The sequence below is a fragment of the Larus michahellis genome, chromosome 1, assembly GCF_964199755.1.
Source record: "Larus michahellis chromosome 1, bLarMic1.1, whole genome shotgun sequence".
Lineage (NCBI taxonomy): Eukaryota > Metazoa > Chordata > Aves > Charadriiformes > Laridae > Larus > Larus michahellis.
In genome coordinates this window covers 194427769-194451333 of record NC_133896.1, presented here as the reverse complement: position 1 = coordinate 194451333, position 23565 = coordinate 194427769, and the positions used below count along the sequence as shown (strand labels likewise).

The 23565-nt window shown below is 37.1% G+C and overlaps 1 protein-coding gene across 1 annotated transcript in view; it reads left to right on the top strand.

Moving 5' to 3' along the window:
* The window catches only part of FREM2 (FRAS1 related extracellular matrix 2), a 135514-nt gene that overhangs the window by 6940 nt on the left and 105009 nt on the right, over window positions 1–23565 (top strand). The window contains exon 2 of the mRNA XM_074566935.1: window positions 1717–1806. Within this exon, the coding sequence (XP_074423036.1) occupies window positions 1717–1806 (90 nt within the window). The remainder of the gene's footprint in view (window positions 1–1716; window positions 1807–23565) is intronic.

Here is a 23565-nt window from a genome sequence, read left to right as displayed (position 1 = left end):
TCAGTTTTGTGGAATTATAAATGGGAAATCAGTGCCTTGATCTAGTGGAAACAATTATATTTTTTTTAATAGAAAATTATGTTGGATTTCAAAATTATGTTGAAGAATTCCAATATCACATTAATATTTAGCAGATACTGTAGTTATGCAGTAATAAATAGTGCTTACAACTAGGCAAGCTTTAACATAACTAGCATAACCTAATCAACTGTGGAAGGAAAGTGTGGAATTGCTCAGGTGACTCTGAACATGTTCTTAATGAACAGAAAACAGGATATTCCTTTGGAATTCTGTTGACAAAATTATGTTTGGATGGCAAGTGGGTTTTTTGATGAGGTGGTCCTGGTCCTGCAAACACTGGCTCAAGTGCTTATCTTTATATGTTTTGAACCATGGGTTTTGGTGAGGCTACCCACGGAGGCAGAGCTGAGTACTTGCGTAAGTGTTTGCAGGGTGAAAGATTTATTTTCTTCACTGGCATGAAGAGGTATTTGTTTGCATCCTCTTTACAGGCCCATGAATTTTTGATCTTTAACTTTCAAACATTTATGGAAGAGATTCTTCAGTGACATATATTTGCTGATAAGGTTCTTAACTTGTTTGCCCTAGAGGATGTCTGGCTACTTTTGGAACTGAGGATTTTGAGGAGCTGTAACAGAAGTGCTTTTGGCTTCTTTTTACTAATGCATATGCCCCAATGTGGGGGGAGAACTTGGGTGGTACTTGAGCTCCACTTTAATGCTATTAATTTCTAAAACTTTTTCTTAAAACAAAAAAAATCAGACGTGGATTTTTAACAACAGCAATCTTACAAAGAAAGTGACAGAAATTAGTTTTTATGTATTACACGTTTCTCATCACTGCTCAAGGAATCCAAACCCCACAATATTAATAAATAATAATTTGCCTTTTACATACTTTCTTTATTGCAATTGATGATTCAAAATTGTGCATTAAATTTTTTCTTAATTTAGTTTTGTCTGTCTACTTTAATTGCATCTCTTCGGGTTCTTAAAACAGTCAATCACTGTAAGTGTTTGAGCACTGTTTATGACAATTCATATAGATTATATGCCATATCCTTTGAAAACATGGTGATAGGAGGGATGGTCTGGTGGAGAGGGTATTTTTGTAGGGGACTAAAGAGATTGAGATCTCTCTACTGCAGAATGTGTAGAGATATCCTATCCTAGAGGTGGACCACATGCCAGAAGTAATCTAGTTCTAGAGGTGGTGGTGGGAGTTCATGTGGACTAATTTGTCTTGCCTCTAGAATGGAGGGTAGAACTTCACATAGAAAATACCTTGGGCTTTGGTCCCGTCTCAGCCACAGATTTTCTGTGACCTCTACTTCTCAGGATGAAGAATGGCAGAATCAGTATCTTAGTAGAGATACACCTCTGTTTAAGAAAATGCACCACTAAAAATATGAAATAGTTCTGACTGTTGGACCATGTTTTTACATTTCCTTTTAGTTCTTTTTGTAAATACATCTTAAAAGAAAGAGGGCACTGGGGAGGGGGAAGTAAAGAGAGGGAGAATGAATGATATCTGTAAAATTTAAGCACTGCTAATACTGAAATTCCTGAGCTCTGCTGGAGAACCTTGACCTCTCTCTGTTGAAGTGAAACTATTTAATACATGTCAAGTTTTTCTATAAAAAGTTTCATACCTTCAGCATTTAAAATAAGATCTATTTTTCCTGACTCTTTCCAGCTGATATCGATGATATGAAGATATGCTATGTTTTACGAGGGGGTGACAATGCCACCAGTGACATTTTTCATTTCATGGTTGAAGACGGCGGTGAGTACTCACAGTATCTGTGCTTTTGTCGTTCTTGAAAGAGAAAGAGTTTAAGTATACTTTGGGGACCTTAATTGAGGGAAGTCCATCTTATCTCCTGGAATATGATTTTTGTTATGACTTTCCCATATTGTGTACTATTTCTGGTGATTACAAAGAGAGATGTCGATATGAGAATTGCATCTAATGAAAAAACACTACTCTAGCAAGAAAGTGAAATTCTCTAAGTCTCCTCAGATACCTGGTTTTTCCATAGTTTTGTCTTTGTAGTCCCTGTCCAGGCTCTTTACGCATAAATTCTTACAAGCCTTTTATCTTGAGAAACATTATAAATTTTGATTTACAGTTATGGTTGTCTGCCTCTTTAAAGGTTCCAGTTATAAGACTATTCATATGGACGCATTGTCTCTGATGTGCACATTGTGTAGAGTTCAAGTTCTGATTCTACCTGCTTAACAGAATCCTCAATGGCTTGTGAAAGAGCTTTGTTGGGTGACTGTTGTCAATTCTTCTAACTAATATTATTTTGTAGTATTGTGGAGGATGCAAAAGGAAAGAATAAAACCAAATTGAGAATACTAGCATATACTCGCTTGAGGGAAAAAATATGTCGTGGGTTTTTTGGTTGTTTTTAAAAAACAAAGAACAGTTTTTAAGGGGTAAACAAAAAACATTAACAGGCCTTTTTTTTTTCCTATCCAAAGGTCTGTACTTAATATGGATGTTCCTAAATGTAGACATTCCTGTGTGTGGTAACAGGTGGCTAGATTATGTTACTTTAATACCTTTTTTAATATGTGATATATAGCTCTATGAGTAATTGGCAATGAATTTTATTAGTTGATTTAATAATAAACTTCTTAGAAAAAATGCTTCAAGTTAACTTATTTTCAGCTCATGTGCACTCAGCTCATGTTACTGCTTCACAAGAAGCACAGCCAATTAATGGTGTTAAGATCAGTGAACAGGGATTTGTCCTGTCTGTCAGAGATTGAACAGTTTTGTCACCATCTGCCATTGCTGGGAGTGGAATATTAAAGCACGTTCTCCTGTTCATTGTGCTGGACAAGCACAGAAGAGACAGTACCTCTTCAGACTTTTGAAAATGTCTTTGCAAATCTTTGCTACATCAGAGAACAAGTAGTGAGATAAGAGTTTGTTACATTTGACTTATTTTCCTTAAATCTTTTCTTTAAACTGAGATATAGGTTAGAGAAATTTAAAACTAAATAAAGATAATGGAGTACAGGGTGCTATATTTTCTTAGTAATACCACCATTTTCTTATGACAGGTGTCACCACATGGTGACATTGTTAATGATTTTCAAGTTGTTCTTCTGGTAGGTGAACAAATACTCAGTCCTGAGATATTTCAATTTTTCATGTGATGGGAGTAATTAAAACTGAAGAAAGTTTACTCTCAGCGAACCGATTAACAACAGTTCTTAAAACTGAGTTGCTTCCTGAGAATCCAACGTTTGTGAGACTTCCAGCTCCATGCTATTTGAACACTTTCTAGTGGCAAATGTGTAGTTACAGCAAATGGCACTTAATATATTCCAACACTATATCAAGAATTTTTCTTTGCCTGGAAAGCTGACCTGCCACATCTGCTTCTACTTGGCAGGGTTATAACAGCCTGTCAATTGTAACAGCATGCTATTTTTCATAATACAAAGAATCATTATGATAACAAGGTGCTTGCTGATTTTTTAGAGCCTTTGGAACTTGTGACAACGTTATCATCTTGCAGACTACTTAGCTAGATGGTAAGATGGTCTTTGCCTTCCTGAGGGTATTTGTTGACACAGTGAAAAATGAGCTGTGCTGCATTTCAGAATATTTCTGATTTTCTGCTTGACTGAAGATGGTAAAACTGTATTTAAGAGAGATGAAGTTGTGATGAAAACATTAATATTTGTCTGTCTAAAAAACCTCAAATTTATTAGCAGTGTCTTTAGAATCTGTAACAAGGATGAAAAATACAACAATTTAACCTAGGTATATTTCCTCCCTCTTCAGAAAGACATCAAAGCCAGTGTTCTGCAGCTCAGGTATATTTTGGCAGAATTTCAGTTGTACCAAGACTATTGTTTTAGTGGTTTTGATTTTAAGCCAGATCATTCTAGGAGACTAAACACAAGATTTGAGTGAAATATCCACAGACTACCAACATCCGCAGTAGAATGGCACGCTTTAGACTTCTCCTGTATTAGGAATTTTGCAGTAGTAACAGGTTTGTGATGGCTACCACACAGTGCCTCCTAATGCTTTAAATTAAATAAGTGGTACTTCACTGAAGCTGAATTGTGCCATAGTCCATAACTGATCGAGTTGAAATCAGGAGGGATTTCAAAATGTGATTCAAAAAATGGATATTTGTTTTTATTATTCAGGTAATGTTATTTTGAATAAGTAAAAAAACCCCAAACTAATAAGGCAGATCTTGTGGCCCAAGTATTTTATATCTTCCAGTTGTCTCATGCCTCAGAGAGGGGAACCTATGACACCAATCCCTGCTCTCTTCAAATAACATGAATTAGAAAGCTGATTTTGCCCCATACCTCTAGTGTTCCCTGTAAAATACTCTTCTGTGTTGTTTCGGAATATTTGTTCATCATCTATGAACTGCAAATAGGACAAGATGACCATGACTTTCTCTAGCTCCATCTTTTGATGATCGATCTCCCCCCCCCCTCATTATACTGTGACTTAGGAGAACAAATGCAGAAGCTCTTTTGTTGGCCTCTTAAACGATGATAGTCTGATTGGGGCCCAAGTCTGTTATCTCAGGCAATTGCACGGAGGCCAACTATAAGGAGTCATCGAACTGCTCCGGTGTGAGTTTTGTTGTGGATCTGGAATTTTGTTTATCTTCTTAAATGTGGCTAGCATTTGCAGTAAGCAAGTTAGGGCAATGGCAGACCAGGTGGGTAAGTGAGGGGAAAAGAGCCAAGTCAGCACTCTGCCAGCTCTTGGCCCCTCGCCTGCTCTGTTTCTCCCAGCAGGAGTAGAGTGCCATACTATGTACCAAATCGTCACCTAGGGTCTGAAAGCATGAAATATGGTACTGGGACAAACTTTGCATAGTGGCTAAGGGAGAAACCTGCCTCCTAGGCAAATGGAGAATTGCTCAGGGATTATGGCTGTCTTGTGATAACTTTCCAAGTATAACTAAAGAGAGTAGAAATCTGCTCAATATGAAGAGAAAGGAAGGCCATTTAAGAATAAAAGGAGAGAAAGCCCTCAGGACTGTAATTCACAAGCGAGAGCATGTGCCTGCTGTATTCAAACCAAAATTAGAGGTTTCACCAGAAAGAACTGGTTGAGGTTTCAAGTTCTGAAAGAGTCTTATTATCACCATCAATTACCTGCATATGTATGGCTGTAGTGCTTTTCCGGCTTTAAATGGCATGTTTCATAAGAGTAATTAGAAAGTGAAATAAACTGAACACAATACTGCTATTTATCAGCACTAATATTTTTAAAGGTAGAAAAGGTTTTAATTCTTCATGCTTAGGGATTTAGCCTCAAGATGATCTATAAAGTGGGTGAGCCCTAGCATTTCTATTATGCTTAAAACATACTTAGAAGATACTGAAGGATATTGGAAGCTGCTGAGTTAGCTGTGTGATGTATTGAAAGAAACTACCATAGGAATTTGCTTTCTGTTTTGTTTTGAATTTTGATCTTAAAACGATCAAGTGGAGATCTGTTGATATTGAAAAAGTGTTACGAGTCTGTTTTAACAAAACATTGAAGAAAGTAAGCAATTTTGTTTTTCACAAAGGTTGCAAAATAGTCTTGGTTGAATCTCTTTCCTCAGAAATGGCCTCCACATTCCATTAACAAGGTGGAGAAAAAAGCTCTTCTTAGAAAGTGCAAGCCTGTGACAGTGGTGAACCCTGATGTTTATATTATTAAATTCTTAATTCAATGATTATTAAAGGCAGGGAAAGATGGATTTATTTTTTTCCTGGAAATCTAGACCGATAGTTGAAGTCCTGGATGTATTTGTGGTATGCAAATGTACACACTATTGAGAGAGTCACTAGACTGAAGAAAAAGATCCAGCTGAAAACATTTGAGCCTTTTAATTAGTGAAAAACAGACTCACAGAGTAGCTTAAATCTGATAGACTTAGTGAAAAACTGTCATGTCTGTGGCAACTTCATATTGCTGAAACCTCAGGGAAACTGGATATGTATGGCACTGCCCAATACATGCATAGAGTTGGTGCTTCAGCTATGCAAAATGGCACTAATCTGCACGGAATGAAAGTTGACACAGAAATTAGCTCCAGCGTGTTGAGCTCTTGTGCCTGTTTCAGAAAACTGCACTCTGCAATTTCACACTACATCCTGTGTGAGTTGTCTGAGGCATTTTTACTCCTTACATGAAAAACTAGCACTAAGAATGCACAGTTAAAACTTAAGTCCATCATTTACCTTCAATTTATGTTCTCCTTGTCTGTTTTTTTTAATGTCACTGTAGTAAGTCGTATTAATTGAAAAAGAATATGGATCAAAATTCCCACCTATCCAATCTGTAGAAGGTATTTTCTCGTTAAATGTGCAGTTTCAAATAATGTGAAACTGGTTGAACTTGTTTAAGGCAAATTTTTGGCCAGATTCTGCTGATTGTGTATAATAAAACAAACATACCCCAAAGCTGGCACTAAACTCAAGCCCCAGCTGAGACCCCATACCTCCAGAGGCAGTATCAGTCAAATACATTCCTTTGCCCAGCAATGGTTATTGGTTCTGGGGTAGCAGGAATGCCAGATGAAGAGCAGAGCTTCTCTGTAAAGGACTATTGTCGTCTTTATTTTTGCTTCACATAAGAAATAGTCTTTATTCTATTTAAGTGTTATGAATAACTCTGAAACATTCAAGTTCTGCATGTGTAAAGTCAGTGAAGGAATGTTCATCTCTTCTACATAGTTATCTGCCCCCAAATATTTTTAAAATATGACCTTGTTTTTGACCTGCTCGTTGCTTGTGCTCTCATCACAGTAGTCTGCCTGGCTTGCTCCTCTTCCTACCCTGTCTGTCTTCTGAAGCTTGGGGAATCGTCAACCAGGACTGCAGCACCCATGAAAAAAATTCATGTTATGTGCCTCAGTATTTTTTGTTGCAAGAGGCTTGTACCATACTAGTAATGTTTTGCATTACAGAGTCACTTCCATTAAATTTTCCCATTTTGAGGAAAAAAATGAGATAATGCTCTTTTGGGCCTGCAGCATTCTGGGGAAAAAAAAAAAAAAAGAGATTGTGCAAGGGGGAAGCCCATTTCCTGTTCAGCCTTAATTTGAACCATAACCTGTGCATCCCTTACCTAACTCCCTTCTCTGCTCAGTGCTTAACTGGAGTCCTCCAAACGGCTTCTTTAGGGCTACTAAGTGGTATCTTGCAGTACAGAGCCTCAAGGGTAGAATGGTTGCAAAGGGGAGGTAATGACAGATTCTCGTGGCTGTTTTAGGAATGTGAGGATCACTATGGAAGGAAAGAAACAAGATTTTTTTATTTTTTTTTTTTAATTCAGGCTCTTTGGGCAGCTTTTCTGACTGAAAGCCAAAGCATTGCAAAGCCAAGGCTCACCGAAACTGGTGATTTACATCATTAGCTAAATCTTATTTAAACTTTTCATTACAGATCTCTAAATGCCTTAACACAGCACTGTATTTTCCTGTACTAATATTTGGTTAAATCCCCAATGAAGCAAGAATCTTTCAAAAAGAATTCTCTGAAGTTAGCCTTTAAACCTAATTTTTGGGAAAACTTCATAGACTTTTCCCAAATATATTTATGCAAGAAATTCTGTTAATTAAAGAAGGACTGTTCTACTGCTTAGAGAAAGCTTCCATTAACTTTGTGAAATATAATTATTTCATCTGTCATCCTTCATTTTACAAATAAGAATATATTTTGAGGAATTTCATCATTCTGGTAGGCTTTATTAATTTTTGAGAGAATAATATTACACTCCTGAGTATAATTATTAAACTAAAACAGTTGTCAGTGTTGCTTTTCAAAGCCATAACACTGATGTGTTTTCTTGGATGAGCTGTAATAATAGTGTAGGAACAGACATTTTTGACTCAGTATCTGACAGTTCTTAAAGCAGACTGGTAAAATATCATTGAGAATTATTTGCAGCATCCTTGCTTGACCTCACATGTGACATTTGGGCACACCAGTGTTGGCAAGAAACATCAACTACAGTTATCTTTGGCTTAAAAATGAGGGCATCACATGTTGGCGGTACTTTTGCCATCACTTGCCAAGTACTGTATTGGATTCTGGTCTGTTGCCAGGCTTGTTGCTGCTGTTTTGATATACTCTAGGTTGGTGCCTAAACAATTTTCCACATGTCACACTTCTTACTGTAACTATTACCAAGGGATTTAAATAGTAGTTTGACACTACAGTTTATAAAAAAACAAACAAACAAACAACCCAAACAAAAAAAAAACAACTCAAAATAAACCTTTCTGTAAATAAAAAATTAGTTCTTGGAGGCATTGTTGTGAATGTGGCTGCAAGGTCACAGCAAAATTAATATCTATTAAAGCATACAGGAGTAGCTGTGTATTTTGTGTAGAGATGATTATATGGGGCATATAGAAAGTCTAGAACAGGTCTTGCTAATCTCAATGGAAAGACTTTCATAGTCTTCTATACCAGTTATATTGGTTTCTTTATACTGACATTTTAGACTGACCACTGGAAATGACTGAATTTTCTGTTTTGAACTGGAGCATTACCTTATCCTCCAGATACATACATAGAAAAGAAGGTCTGCTTTTTCCAGATAAACCAAAATTTTTTTTGCCGAGGAAAGAAGCTAGTTGTTTAGTTTGGCAAGAGAATTTTTGTTTGTTTTTAATTATTTGGGTTCAAATGGTGGTTTTAGCCAAAAGCAAAGCTTTCCTCTGCTCCCCATCCTGGATTATTAGTCATTTTTGACAAAAGCAAAGCAGTGTAATTGAAGGGGTGGGTTTACTACTGTTCTGGATTAGGAAAGGAGAGGCAACTGTGTTTTGAATTGCCTTTTCTACAGAAGTTAGGGTACTTTGTCCAAACGTGAAAGACTCGGATGCAGTTCCTTCCTTTATTTCAGAGGCTTTGAACCCATGTTCCCCATAATGCGCTCTCACTTATATTCTGGCCAGTTTTTTATTCATTTTCTGTTTGCCTCCTGTGTATATGAATTCTTAAATACTTTTTTGAATATAACCTGGATTCTTATGTTCCGCTCTCCAACTAAATACTGTTACCACGAGGCGAGCAAATTCTCATTTTTTGTGTGTGCTCCTCCCTCTTTTTTTCCATTATATTTTTCCTTTTGTGCTAATACCTACTGTGTTCCACAGAATAAAACGTCTTGAACAGATGAATAAGGAGCAGTAATAACCTTTAGGCAGGTGGTTTAGGTTGGGGTTTAAGGTGGGGAGATTTTGGTTCCAGTTCTCTTTGAAGTCAGGGCCAATAGTCTTTGTCTTCCATGTAGAATGAGCATCCCGACTGCTGGGTTGGTTGGATAGAAGGGAAATCTCTCCACACCATCACCTGGTGATAGATATTTTTCTAGTTTTAAGCTGAGATTGCTTGCTGAATAATCATACAAAGAACAATGTATTTGCAACAAAATTGATCAGCTCAGCTCCTGGAGCTGAATCCTGCCTGCTTTAGTGAGCTGAATAGTGCCATTGATTTCATTTGACCTGGTCTGGTGAGAGGAAGATAATGCTCAAGAAAGCACTATGAGTATTTCGCAGGCTGTTTACTTAAAAGTAATCCATAATTTAGCTTTTATATTCTTATGATACGCAATAAGGCCCAGCTAGCAGCAAAAGAAGCAAGACAATGAACAGTAAAATTAGGTCAAAATGCAAGAATTAAAGGGATTAAGGAGACACGCTAGGCTTAAGTGGAAGAATTGAGAACTCTCAGGAGTAACGCTGATTGCCAGTGACATGAGAACCTGTAGAAAGACACTAATTCCTAAAGTGAGCTATAATAAGCTTGTGAAATGATATTGGATGTTGGTTGCAAATATTTTTGATCCAGCCAGACTAAAGAGGTCTAGAGAAGAATGAAATGAGAGAAGGGACACTGGCTGCTGTCGAGGAACCCTGCTCACAGTAGCTCAGATTGTTTGATTTCCCAACCTGGTTTCACTGAGGGATTCTAAATAGCCCTCAGGATGAGTTTAGCATTTTTCACTCCACTTGCCAGTTAACAACGTAGAGTCCCAAAAGTTCCCATAAAGGTTCGTTTATCAGTAGATGAAATGTTTCTGGCATGTTGCTTGATTTCTTTAAAAATTAGATTACTATTTATACAAAAGAAATAAACACATCTGAAACAAACTACAGATACGTGACAGTTTTCCACCAAGAAAAGTTCGTGAGTCTTAAACTATGGAAATTCACTAAGAATCAAGTTAAATTAAAAATGGAGAAAAGGTAATGAAGTCATACATTGTCACCAATTTTTTGCAATTTGTGCATCTTATTTTACAACATTCTCACTATTGTAGGAAACATTCTCTGTAGCAGTATAACCATGTATCAGCAAACACATGGTGGATTTTATTGCCTGTTGAGGATAAATAATAACCTTATTTGTATTACATTATGTAATTTACTTCCATTTGCCAAATTGTTACTGTGGGCTGGTAGGCATTGGGAGTGTGCCGAAACTGAAACTTTATATAACCATTGAGTGATGGGGAATTAGAAGCCTGCTTGAAGAAAAGGGATCCAATATGCTTATGTAGCCTTTCTACTTTCAAGCAGTTATGATGAAGAGCGGCCGTAACAACTGGTTTAGCATCACTTCAGGGGAGCTAGTTCAAAGCAATCAACTTTCTTTGGAGTTTTCCTGTGAAAGATAGAATTCTCTTACTCTTAAAAATTGCAGTGTACTTGGAAATATCTTTTCTGAGCTAGTCTTGCAAAGCATAACATGCATAAGATTGCGCAGGCTGAAAAGCAAGTCTGCTGGAAAACAGAGTTCTAGTAATTTATTCTGTTTCCCTTGCTAAATCTTACAATATAAGGACCATTCTTGCCTTATCAATGTCTTGGTGTACTTTCTGGGAAAAGGAAGACATTAGTTTTATTTCATAAGCCCAAACTGTGTTTGGATGATATTCAAATTTTCCCTGAAGTTGTATGACCTGTTCTTTATAATTGGCATTGAAGAATTTAAGAAAAGGAAGTTAAGAGCCAGGAATAATACAACCAGAGTAAAAATCCTGTTAGAGTAAATTAATGAATTAATTTGACCTGTGTTGGTTTTTGCTTGGGTTTGGCCTAGATGAGAATTTCTGAAATCAGTATATTGTGGCTTGTTTCCTCTGGGGTTTTCTTCGGTTAATCTTTCTTTTACAGATTTAACTAATTAGTTTTTGGTTTTAGTAGTAGAAAGAATTTCATTTAGCAGTAGGCCCTTAGGAAGCTCTTTGAAAAGACAGAATTTTTCTTTTTTTTCCCCTTTCTGAAGAAGGATTTTAGCTTGTTTAAGTTCAAGTCATTAGTAAAACATTAATTCATTCAGCTTGATACAGCGTTGCCCTGAATGTTTGCCAGGATTCCAATCTCAGTAACTTTTAACTTAAGTACCAGCATAGCACTTCTGTCACTCTGCTGTATAATGTGCATTTTCTTCAAGACTGTAGGAATGCTGTTACCACACACCTTGCTGCCTCTTTATAGCTTTGTAGTTAGGGTGGAACATAATAATTAGAGAGGGAATTGTAAGGATATCTTTAAAGAAACATTCGAAGCCTCATTCAAAGCCCAGTGCCTCCAGTGAGGCTCTTTGCATCGAAAGGTTTGTGGTTTGATCCTGCATTAGTGAAACCTGTGAGAATATTTTTTTCACTTACTACTGTGATGTTCAAGAGCAGGTCGTAGAAGATTCCCAGAACTTACAGCATGCTATTATTTGTTGTCCCTAAAACTATTCTGCCATAAAGGTTTTTTTTTATTTTAGGGCCCTCAAAGTATTGGATTTCTTATTCTGATGTCGCCTCTTTACGCAGAGCTTGCAAGCTCAAGAGCCTGAGACACTGTAACCAGTTAAAAAAAAAAAAACCAAACACTGGAGTACTCTCTATGTTATTTTAAGACTTTCCTGGGCTTTGTGCTGAATTCACTCACTGTCTACACTGTTTAATCTCAGTAATGCTGTTTAAACTGGCTCATCATTACAGTAGAGGATTTGTAGTACCGTGTGCTCAAATACATCCCTCCTGAGACAACTTCCCTGAGAGTCTTTTGGATGGAGATATAAGGTCCTAATGAAGAGGAACCTAGTCATATTACCTTTTTTTTTTTTTTCTGGCAGATGCACAAATACATTACTCAGCTTCTTCCTCAGGGGTAGGTGATGCAATAATGTACATTTAAGATCCAAATGGCAGAACTTCTCTAGTGGCCACTTTGTGTAGGCTTATACCCTGGATTCATCCTAATCAAGTGGAGTTCCTTAAAGTGCTGAATTTGTAGTAATGATAAATTTAGGTTCCGTCTATAACCAGTGACAAAATGACAGACACCTCGAGTGTAAGTAGATTTAGATATGGCACAGGAGCAATTGCTCTGAATTCTAATCCAGTTTTGCCCATATTTCCCTTTTCAGGTGTACTTAGAATTGCATAAATCCTGTGAGTCTTAAACAGGGCAGTTTTCAGCACTGGCAAGATTTATAGGTCATTTGGTGAAGTGGACATTTTCAACCTTGTTGACTGATTTGGGAGTTATGCTAAACATAAAATAGACATGAGATGGCCAGTGTCTCACTTTTACTTAGTAAGTCACTGCATACTATATTCATTCCTGATACTTGAGACGTGCTCAATTTTCTCTGCTGCCTGGGGAAGCTTAAATAAATTTTTCCTACACAAATGTTGTAGCCTTTAGGCTATAGGAAATGTGAGGTGAAACCTTCTCATTGAAGCAGAGTCATTTTGTGTGGAATGAGTAACTCTTCGCTGTCGAGCACAGGTCAGGCTTCCTGTCCCACTGCATCAAAACCAGGCCCTTTTGGGCTGCTGCTGAACTGTCGTGAGTTCTTTGCTCCATCCAGCATGATGGAAAAGTTTCTTCTTTTCCTTCATAATATTCCCTCACGTGAAAGCCTCACTCCCTATTTTCCCTGGCCACTAGGAGTTTCCACTTATGCCTGTGTGGGGAATTGTCCAGTTAAGTTCTCAGCTCTCTGCCCTTCACTTCCATCCAATCAAACTTTTTTTTTCCCTTCCCCTGTCCTTTTTCTACATCCTGCTTCCTGCGATAGCCTGGCTGTGCCAAGAATCATTGAGAGCTAATCAGATGGTTATCATCAGATGACTATTTCTGCTAGGGACAGAGGGATGCCTTTTCCTGGCGGGGACCGGGAAGAGTTGAATTAACCTGTGTTCCTGCAGGGTCCTGTTGTTTGTACGCCAGTGGGAAGTTGGAACGAGACAAAGCGAAGCGTTGTTTTTGGCACTGTTTTGCCACCAGTGAAAAAACTTGGGCAAAAGAAAAGAAAGAGTTATGCTCGACTCTCCTGAATGTATTCTGAGAGGAAGAATCCTTCACCCTTCAGAGTAGCTGGAATAGACAGACCTTAGGCATTAAATTGAAGCTATGGACTGCAGTGGCTTAATGGGCCTAAAAGTAAGGGATTTCAATTCTTAGCATTGGGACATATCAGACAGACCATGAGCCCATATTTCTATATAGCTCTCCTTTTTTCCCCCACTTGAAGACAGGCATATGGTCGTTTAGTAGTATTTCATACAGGTATTGTAGCAATAGCATAGCAGAGTCCTGTGTGTCGTTTTAAGATGCACAGTTACTATATGATTTGTGCTTGTTTTTAAATATACTGCTTCAGTTCTATAGAAGGATCATAACTGAGATAGATTCAAATAAGGAGGACAAATTTTCCAGCAGTACATCTGCTGTAAAATGCATAATTCTTGGATTTCTGCTTATGAAGAATAGAGAAACAGAACACAACAGAAAAATGTTTTATTTATTTATTTAAGGGAAAACATCTCTTTTCAGAAAAAAAAATCTCAGTACTAATGCATTTTCTGCCTCTCAAGTATCTTATCATATGTGTACCTGTTCCCTGTTCAGCACACACACTCACCAACCCACATCTCCACATCAAGGCAGTGAGCCTGCAGTGATTCCTGTGTCATGTCTCCCCTACCCTGAATTACACTGCAACTTGAACTCCTTTTCTGAGCTGTACGTTCATTGCACAAGTAAATTCAAGATGATATGATTTATTTTGATCAGCTCACGAAAATATATCTGCATCATATTTCAGTTAATGACAAGCAAATGTTTACTAACATTTTAGGAAAGAGGATGAGAAAGGGAAGGGAAATACTTTTTTATCAGTCCTTTTTTTTCTTCTTTATTGAGTTTCCCCACTACATCCCCTGAAACAGCCTAGATTTACTAATCCCCCTTTTCTGTCATCCAAGAGAGTTGTTTGTGAGGAAACGCTCTTTGCTACTCTTAGAGTGCTTGCAAATTGAAAGAGGCCTCAAAAGAATCTACAGTTGAGGAATACACATCCATTAATTGAAATCTTCATCTTAAAGTTGTAGTAATTTCAACATGTTGAGTAATAAGCAAAACTAGTTTTGGTCTGTTAGTCTCCATGTAGTTACTGCTGTTATTTATAGTAGTTTGATATTCATCACTCATAGGAATTCTGCTTGAAATCATACAATAAAATTATTTCCTTCTCTTGATTACTACTATTGCTGACTATTAAAGCAAACAATTCTAAATATGTAACTTCTGATCTTTCACGGTTCTTTACACTTCCTTTAATTACACGTGTAAACCTTATTCATTGTTTTGAAGTCCCAGATTCATCTAAGCATCTGAGGAGTGTAACTTATTAGCCAGCCCTGGAACTACTTCTAATTACTGAATTGTTGAGATCTCAAGTGCCTGCATTACCTTCTGGAGCTGGCTGCTTATAAGGAAACCTCACTGAAGAACCTCAGAGGTTGCTCTTATGTGCGAAGAATCTGTTCTTTATTGATCTAATTTTATTGCAGTCTTCCCTTGGTTTCCACAACTGAAAGAGAATAAATCTAGATCTTAGGTGAATTTGACTTACGTTTTAAGAAAGAGTTTGTGCAAATGTATGTTACCTCTTTGTGACAGAGCTGCATTTCTTAGCTGGGACATACTTTTTCGAATGCGTATGTAACCTGAATTGGCCATACATGCCTTTGTTCGATTATCCTGTCATCAATAGGCAATGTATTATTTTGATCAAAAAATAGCTTTTATGCTATTGTTTTCCTGCAGTACTTCTATTTTGTTCTGTGCACATTGGTACAAAAATATATCTATAGATTCCTTAGTTAAATCCCATGTTTTCATATTTTTTGAATACTACTGTAAAATAATAATTTTAGTCTAGATTTTTCTTCATAGTACTTGTTTTGACTTGTGAGGTTTTTACAGAATGCTGTCCACGTAGCTTAGTTCTTCAGATTCATTCAGTGAACTGAGTTGCAAATACCTCTAGCTTAAGTCCACTTCTGCTTTTTCCCCCCCGCCCCGTCTGTTTGATGACTCCAGAGTAAGTATAGCTATGGTGGGATTGAGTATTTAGTTATGAAGATAATCACAAAGAGTTAATATAGGCTTTCTTTCACAGCATTTGACATAGCAACACAGGACAACATGATCTTCAACATTTAGCCAGCACTGAGTTTCCTAAAATGACAGTTTGGACAGCTTGAAGTGTTTGAAGGATCATGGACTTTGTCAACTTTCACAAAAGCTGTGAAAGGTAGTTTCTTTCTTGAGAGGCCATGTTTCATCAAACTTAACAATAATGGTGATTTTGCTAAACAACGAGTCTAAGCTGCTTCTGGCCCGCTGGCAGTTTTTGGATGCTTGATTTCTATATTCAGCTATAGTAGGAAGTGGCATAACAAAGGTCAGTGGTTGGTAGCTGAATGCGTAACAATTCAGATTACAGATGGGAATGTAGTTTTTAAAACAGAATAATGCTCTTAGCTGTCAGCAGATTTTTCAGGCAGGTGGTGAATTCTCCTGGTGTCTTCAAGAACAGATATCTTACTGAAAAAACCCCCACAAACCTGTCAAACTACATCCAAGACAAAGTTACTGGATGTAATTTTATGTTTTCTTAATACAGAAGATCAAGCTAAACAAGTATAAATGCTTCTTTTGGCCTTGAAATCTATGGAGCGTGAATTTGTAGAAACTCAACTATTACTGATTTTGCATACAGCAAAGCTCACGTGGAGGTCAGTGAGGAAAAACTGTAAAGAGAATATATCATTTGCAGTACAGCCTTGTCAGTGCCATTCTTCCAAATCGTATATTTAAGAAAAAATCCTTACTCCTCCCTGACCCCTCTCCAAGATCCTTAAGGAAATTAAGAAGTGCTGTTGTGAAGCTGGTAGATGGACCTTTAAATCACATAGCTGAGAAGTCAGGAATTTAAAGAAGACATAAGGAAAGCTGAATGGTACCACCCTCAAAGTCTGTGGATTGTTATGTTTTTTCATATAGTCACTAGTAACATTATTTGCTTAGTATGTTAACATATGGTCTTCTCGCTCTCCCACCCACACACATTCTTGTAAAGTATATCTTGTTAATCTTAATGTTATCTTAACATTTTTCACCCCAGGGAAGGTTTTACAAAAAAATCTAAAAGCAAGCAGCACTCCAAAATACAACCAAAAAGAACACCCAAACCTAAAAAATTTTACCATGTCTTAATGAATTTAAAAAAAAACCAAACCAAAACCTTTTACATCTAACAATTAAAAAAGCTGAAATTTGCCAAATTGTATTTTATTTTTTATGTTCAAAACCACATCACGTGCCAGCTTTTTCTATATAATATAATATATAAATATAGGTGCAATATTCTTTAGAATTCCACTGTTTATCCTTTTCTTCTTGGCTAGGTCAGGGTTATTCTGACATAATCAAGTGAAATAACTCCATCCTTATGTAGATGAAAGTAGAACAAGACTAGCCAGCTTTCCTCCCCTCCTGCCCTACAAAACGATTACTGTAGAGGTTATTCAACATATGTCCTGCCCAATTAGCGTGTTGCTCAGAAAAGTTCCAACGTATGAGAGTGAGATTTTGTGTTCATCACGCTGCTGGTGTCCCTGTGGATGTGCTGCCACATGATGCCAAATCGGGGGGGGGATATGGATTATATACTGCTATGATCAGATCACGTAACTACCGACTCCTGTAGCTCTCCAGTGGCATGTGCATAGTTATTTTACTTTTGCTTAACTACGCTGACTTGAACTGATGGTCTGTAAGCTAAATATTTTATAGTCTACTATAAAAGGACTATATATATGTGTGTATATATATATAAAGGACTGTATATAGTTCTTAAGCCAGCTAGCCTCTTCGAGTTTATATATCAAGTACGTATTCTAATGGGATATCTTTCTTTCATGCTTTGCTCCTATTTTTTCCCATATTAGGCTGAGGTTGCTTTGGTGAGTAGCCTGGTTCACAGTTAAGTCTTGAACTTTGAATTCTTGGCATGCCTGAACTGGCTTTCTACCTGAAGAAAAGCAAGTATTCCTCTTTCAGTGCTTAGCTTTGCGTAAACAGGTCTTTACCCTGACCTTTGCTTATAGATATTGTTATCCAGTCAGCTAGCTACACTGGAAGGAGACGGAGCACACTGTTTCAAGCAGCAGTCAGTTTTAAAATATATAAAAAAATGTGCATTTCTTCTGCATAGGAAAGACTCCAATTTTGATGAAAAAGAATTATTCGGGGGGCTGGGGGAGGAAGATTGTAAGGAAATATTTTCAAACTCGTACAGAATACTTTTTAGGTCAACTTTTAGCTCTCACTGCTTACAGTATTCAGAACAACATTTCTCAGGCCCAACCCACCTTTCCACTGTAGAATTGATAAGAGATCATCAAGAAGCTGATAAATACAAGTTTAAGGATTAAGAGTAAAATGAAATATTTGGGATGGGTTTTCAGTACACAGTGGTGTCCATGAGTAAATTCAGAATTTTGTATTATTTTTTTTAAGTAGCTCTTTCTTGGGGTTTATTTTAAAATCTTTTAATTACTTATTGTGTAGCTTAATAGCGCATGCCTTATTCCTTGCTAAGGTAAAAAAATCACTTATTTTCCCCTTCGTAAATACATTTCCTCTGTGAATTCCCCTTTGGGCAGCGTTGTTCAGCTCCATTCCAAAATACAAGGCTGTGTGCTAAATGGCATTGAATAGGATACACAGGGGGAACAAAGGTATGATTAATTGTATGTGCTAACATATTTGTTTTACTTCAAGTTAGCTGCATAGCTTAGAGTAGAAGCAGAAGCCACAGCATGAATTCTAGCATACGTTAATCCAAGCACAAACTCTATATGTTCTGGATATACTTGCTAAATAAATAATAAGCATTGCTAAAAACCACATAACAATCCCTTAATTGCTAATGTTTGCATGTTAGCTAGATCAAGCTAGCACAGGTACACTATCATGTACTTGTACTAGTATCTTACTTTTGCTTTGTAGGCATGTCTTCTATTTAGCAAGATTTGGCCAAGTTTGGAGGGGGGAGGTTGTAGCATACTTCCCTGGGCGTTTTTTTTGTAAAAATAGAAGGTCTAAAGAGGCAATATATTTTAGTAGTCTGCTCATTTGTTACATCATAATAAAAAAATTATTCCCCTCAGTGTACATCCAAATTTTGCTCTTTTAAATTCAGGCAGAAGATAAAAAGGATGGGAGTCATTTGTTTTAACATAGATGTCCAAAATACTGGTTCCAAATCTAATGATAATTTTTGGATCCTTTTATAATTAATAGATTTGTTCATCTGATTAAATGAGGGTGATTCATTTCAAACTAAGAGAAGAGCTAATAGATTAGTTGAATTTCTCTCTGGGGTGCTAATTTCTGCATGTATGGCAAAGGGGGGCCTGGTACAACTAGAAAAAATTTAGACTTCTGAAGGTGAAAAAGATGAGTCATACTCCTCTTCGATTTTATCTGTGGGTGCAGGTTGTAAAAATAACATTTAAAACCAGATTCTAAACTATCATCTGAGTTTGGATAAAAATATCATAGAAGGATAAGCTATTTAATTGTTTTTTAACTACATAGTATATATAGTTGGAAGCATCTGTCTTTAAATATTTGAAGTACTTGCTCAAACCAGTGTAAGCGCTACTGGAGTATAATAGGATTGCTTTAGTAATTTTCCTTTACAAAATAATTGTGTCCGTGCATTCTATTGTGAAGTGTCTGATTGCATTGATATCAATGTGACCTTATCACTTGATAGTATCGTAGCTAGCATAAAACAGTTTGTCAGCTTGCCTACTAATGATTAATGATCGGTCTGTCAGTGCTCTTGGTCATGGACATTGTGAAAAGCTAACTCTTTAATTCTGTAGTCTAGGGGTATAAACGTGTGTGTCCTTGATATGTTCTAGTTTGTCAGTGAACGTCTCAGGAATTAACTCATTGTCTTTAACTTGTACTGATTTAGGGTCTAGTTTCAGGCACTTGTTTGTTGAAGTGCCAAAATGACCCAGATCCTTTCCCCACTTTGCAAGTTTTTACTTCCTATGTTGCAACGTTGTGTAGTTCTTAAAAGTATGAACATTTGTAATTAAACAGTTCATTTGAATGTTTTTTTCTCCAACTCAGATGTACATTTCTGCTGACAGTAACCACAAGAAACTTTGCACATACAGTTCCCTGCTTTAGATGTTTGAGGCTCTAGATGCTAGCCTTCAGTTGAATTTTTGTTTGGAGCAAGAAAGAGAGACTGGAGATGCAGAAGGCAAAGCTGAGAGAGGCATAGTTTGGGCGATCTGTACTCAGATTATATAAAGAAAATGTCATAGTATCAAAAGATACCCATTACACGAAAAGTACTGAAACAAAGTCATCACTGAAGAAGCAAGTCTCATGAATTATACTGTTAAATTAAAATTAATGTAAATCAAAAATATAAATTAAAAAAACAAGTGGTTGAGCTTCCCTGCAGCGTGGACACTTAACTTAAATAATCAGAAAATAACCTGGAGGTTGCTAAAAGTTAAAACTGTCTTTTGATTGCAGGAAGCATATTGCTGTTCTCTGGAAAGCAATGTACAGTAAAGCTTACTGTAATAGGTATTATGGTTGAATCAGTAGAGTGTTTAAAACATTGAATGTTTTTATATTGTATTAAAACAAATAAGCCGAAATTCCTTAATCCACTGGGGTACTCCTGGTATTAGAAAAAATACTAAATTCATTGGAATTCCAAATCAGGTATATCAAAATCAGTCTTGCTCAAAGCCCTTCCCAAATAGTTGTTACAGGAGCTAAATTGTCATTGTACATCAGTGAGATCAGATGGTTTTGTGCTTTAGATGTGAGTTAGGCAACAGTAAAGATTAGTAGAGCTTAACTTTTAACTAACTGTTGTTAACAGGATTTTATTAATGAGTAGTAATGAGGATGCTGCAGTTTCTTCATGAGAAGTTTGTGGTAATCTGTTAAGTGTGAGTGAGCAGCAAGGAGGCATCTTTACAAATGACAAAACCCAGAGTTCCTAGGCCTAGAGAAAACCAGGGAACTGCAGGGGGTCCAAAAAAACCCAAGAAGTGAACATCCATGACAGTAGGTATTGTTCAGTTACAATCTACCAGGTGCCTCATGCCCATGTTCTTACACCGTATGAGTGTGAGACCTTGTTGAGCATCATAGGTAGGAACCTGCAGGCATTGGTGTACAGCCTATTCTCAACAAGTGCTTGATCAAGGATAGAGGAGGACTGTGACACCACAGTGTCCCCCTGTGGAAGAAGTCTACAGGATGCCTGGATGTGTGGTGGAGTTGTTCACCTGAGTTGCTGAGTTCCTGCAAAATATATAGCTCTTGAACATCCCTATGGACTGTCATTGAGATGTTTGTTTTATAAAAGAGACAACAAAATAATATGGTGGCTGTAAAAAACAGTGATTGTTGTGAAGGTTTACTAGGGATCCTCATATACCATTTTTCCTTATGCAATGAGAAATAAATTAAGAAAATATTTTAAAAACATGAGGACAACACTGTTTTACACATTTCGCAATGAAGTTATCAATTATTTTTAATATTTAAGGCTAGAAGTTATAAGGATGTTAATCGAAAACTAATGATCTATGATACTTTCTTTTTTTTTTAATAATAAAACAGGTTGTAGTGGTTTAACCCCCACTATGCAGTTGCTCACTCACACCCCCTCTCAGTTGCAATGGGGGAGAGAATCAGAAGAGTAAAAGTGAGGAAAAACTCATGGGTTGAGATAAAGACAGTTTAATAGGTAGAGCAAAAGCTGTGCACGCAAGCAAAGCAAAACAAGGAATTAATTCACTGCTTCCCATCAGCAAGCAAGTATTCAGCCATCTCCAGGAAAGCAGGGCTCCATGATGTGTAATGGTTACTTGGGAAGACAAGCACCATCACTCTGAATGCTCCCCCGCTTCTTCTTCCTACAGCTTTTTGTTGATGAACATGATGTCACGTGGTCTGGAGTATCCCTTTGGCCAGTTGGGGTCAGCTGTCCCGGCTGTGTCCCCTTCCCAACTTCTTCTGCACTCCCTGCCTACTCACTGGTGGGGTGGTGTGAGGAGCAGAAAAGGTCTTGAGAGCTTAGCAACAACTAAAAACACCAGTGTGCTATCAAAAGTATTTCTCATCCCAAATCAAAACATAGCACTATACCAGCTACTAATAAAAAAGTTAACTCTGTCCCAACTGAAACTGTGACACAGGTGTAAACTGAGAAATCCTCCATGAAGCCATGTAACACCTTGGTCATCGGTGGAAATTAGAAAAAATGTTGCTTCAATGCATACAGTTCCATAACTCCCACACAGTTTCCTTCACTGAAATTAATGTTGTGGAAAAATTTAGGCATGAATCACATAAAAAAACCCTAAGGATTGGACCCAATAGTTGAAATCCTATTTAAAAAGAGGACTAAAACTGAGTGGAGCTAAATGTAGACATGCAGACTTGTCTGATTTAGACACTGGGTACATTAAAATTGCACGTACTGGGGCATCGGTAAAATTTTATAATCTTTCCCTAGCTAAGTAAACTCTGCAATTCTTTTCACCTTTGTAGTATTTTTATCATAGTATGCTTTGAATTTCAGAGCATATCAAAGTGTCTGTTTATCAAAGTTTATCAAAGGCCAAGGACTCTACTGGCAATCCAATGTGTCTTTAAATTACTCTCACCTAATTGGTTTCCATAGTAATTTGTTTAAAGTTTAAATATGTGTTATTCATAAAACCAAAATTCAAGTTCTGCATTTCACCTTTCCTGGTGCTTGCACATGGTCATGGTTCCACTTTATTTCTCTATAAAGTTAATTACTGGAACATATGCAGTAGATACTGAGAACAGTTTTAATGAGTTGATGGAATTACTAGAAGTAAGGTTGTGTTATCTTTTTCTCCACTGTAAATTTGGCAAACCACTTTCATTTGCAGTGGCCATTCCTTTTATCTAAACAGTTGAGGAAGAATACAGAGAGAATTTTTGCTGGAGTGAAATACCAAGAAGTTGTGATTCAGATAAAAGAAAATGCTTAGAGATGCAAGTAAAATTTTGACCTACTATACATAATCCTTTCATACACCGAGTGATTAGAGAAAATAGGGAGTTGAACACTGAAGATTACAAAATTGAAACTAAAATACTGGAAACACTTCTTTATAAATATTTAGCTACATTTTTCCAAATATTTGTGTGAGTACAGAGTGTCCTGATCACGTATGTTTATGCACATGTGCATGCAAGAAATGCAATGAAACTATCAACTGTGAAGTTAAGGAAACAAAGACATTAGTTTATATTGAATATTCTGAATATTCTCAAATAAATAATATGATTAGAAAAAAAATCTAGTACTTTCCCAGTCTTTTTATGTCTCTAAGTGGAGAAAGGATGGCTTTGAGATGAAGTTGTTAAAATTTATTTTATTCCTAATTCTTTTGACTTGACATATGATATGGTGATAAGCCATAGAATCACAGAATAACAGTGGTTTGAAGGCATCTCTGGAGATCATATAGTCCAATATCTCTGCTCAGAGCAGCATCAACTAGAGCAGGTTGCCCAGGAATGAGCCCAGTCAGGTTTTGACTATCTCCAAGGTTGGAGACTCCTCAACATCTCCAGACAATCTGATCCAGTGTTTGAACGCCCTTACAGTAAAGTTTTTTCTCATGTTCGAATACATCTTCCAACTCATCTCCATTGTTTCTTGTCCTTTCACTGGGCACCTCTGAGAAGGGACAGGCTTCCTCTCATTACACTCTCCCATCAGGTATTTATATGCATTGGGAAGTTTCCCACCTGAACCTTCTCTTCTCCAGGCTGAAAATCCCACCTCTCTCAATCTCTCCTTGTTCATTAGGTGCTTCAGTTCCTTAATCATCTTCGTTGCCCTTTGCTCAACTTGCTCCAGTATGTCCATGTTTCTCTTGTACTGGGAAGCTCAGAGCTGGCCCAACACCCCACGTGTGTCTCACCAGTGCTGAGTAGAAGGGAAGCATCACCTACTTGGACCTGCTGGCAGGGCATCCTAATGCAGCCCAGGATGTTGTTGATGTTCATACTAACATGCATCAATCTAGATAAACGCAAGGCTTGTATTGTGCCAGTAAGAAAAAACTCGATTCCCT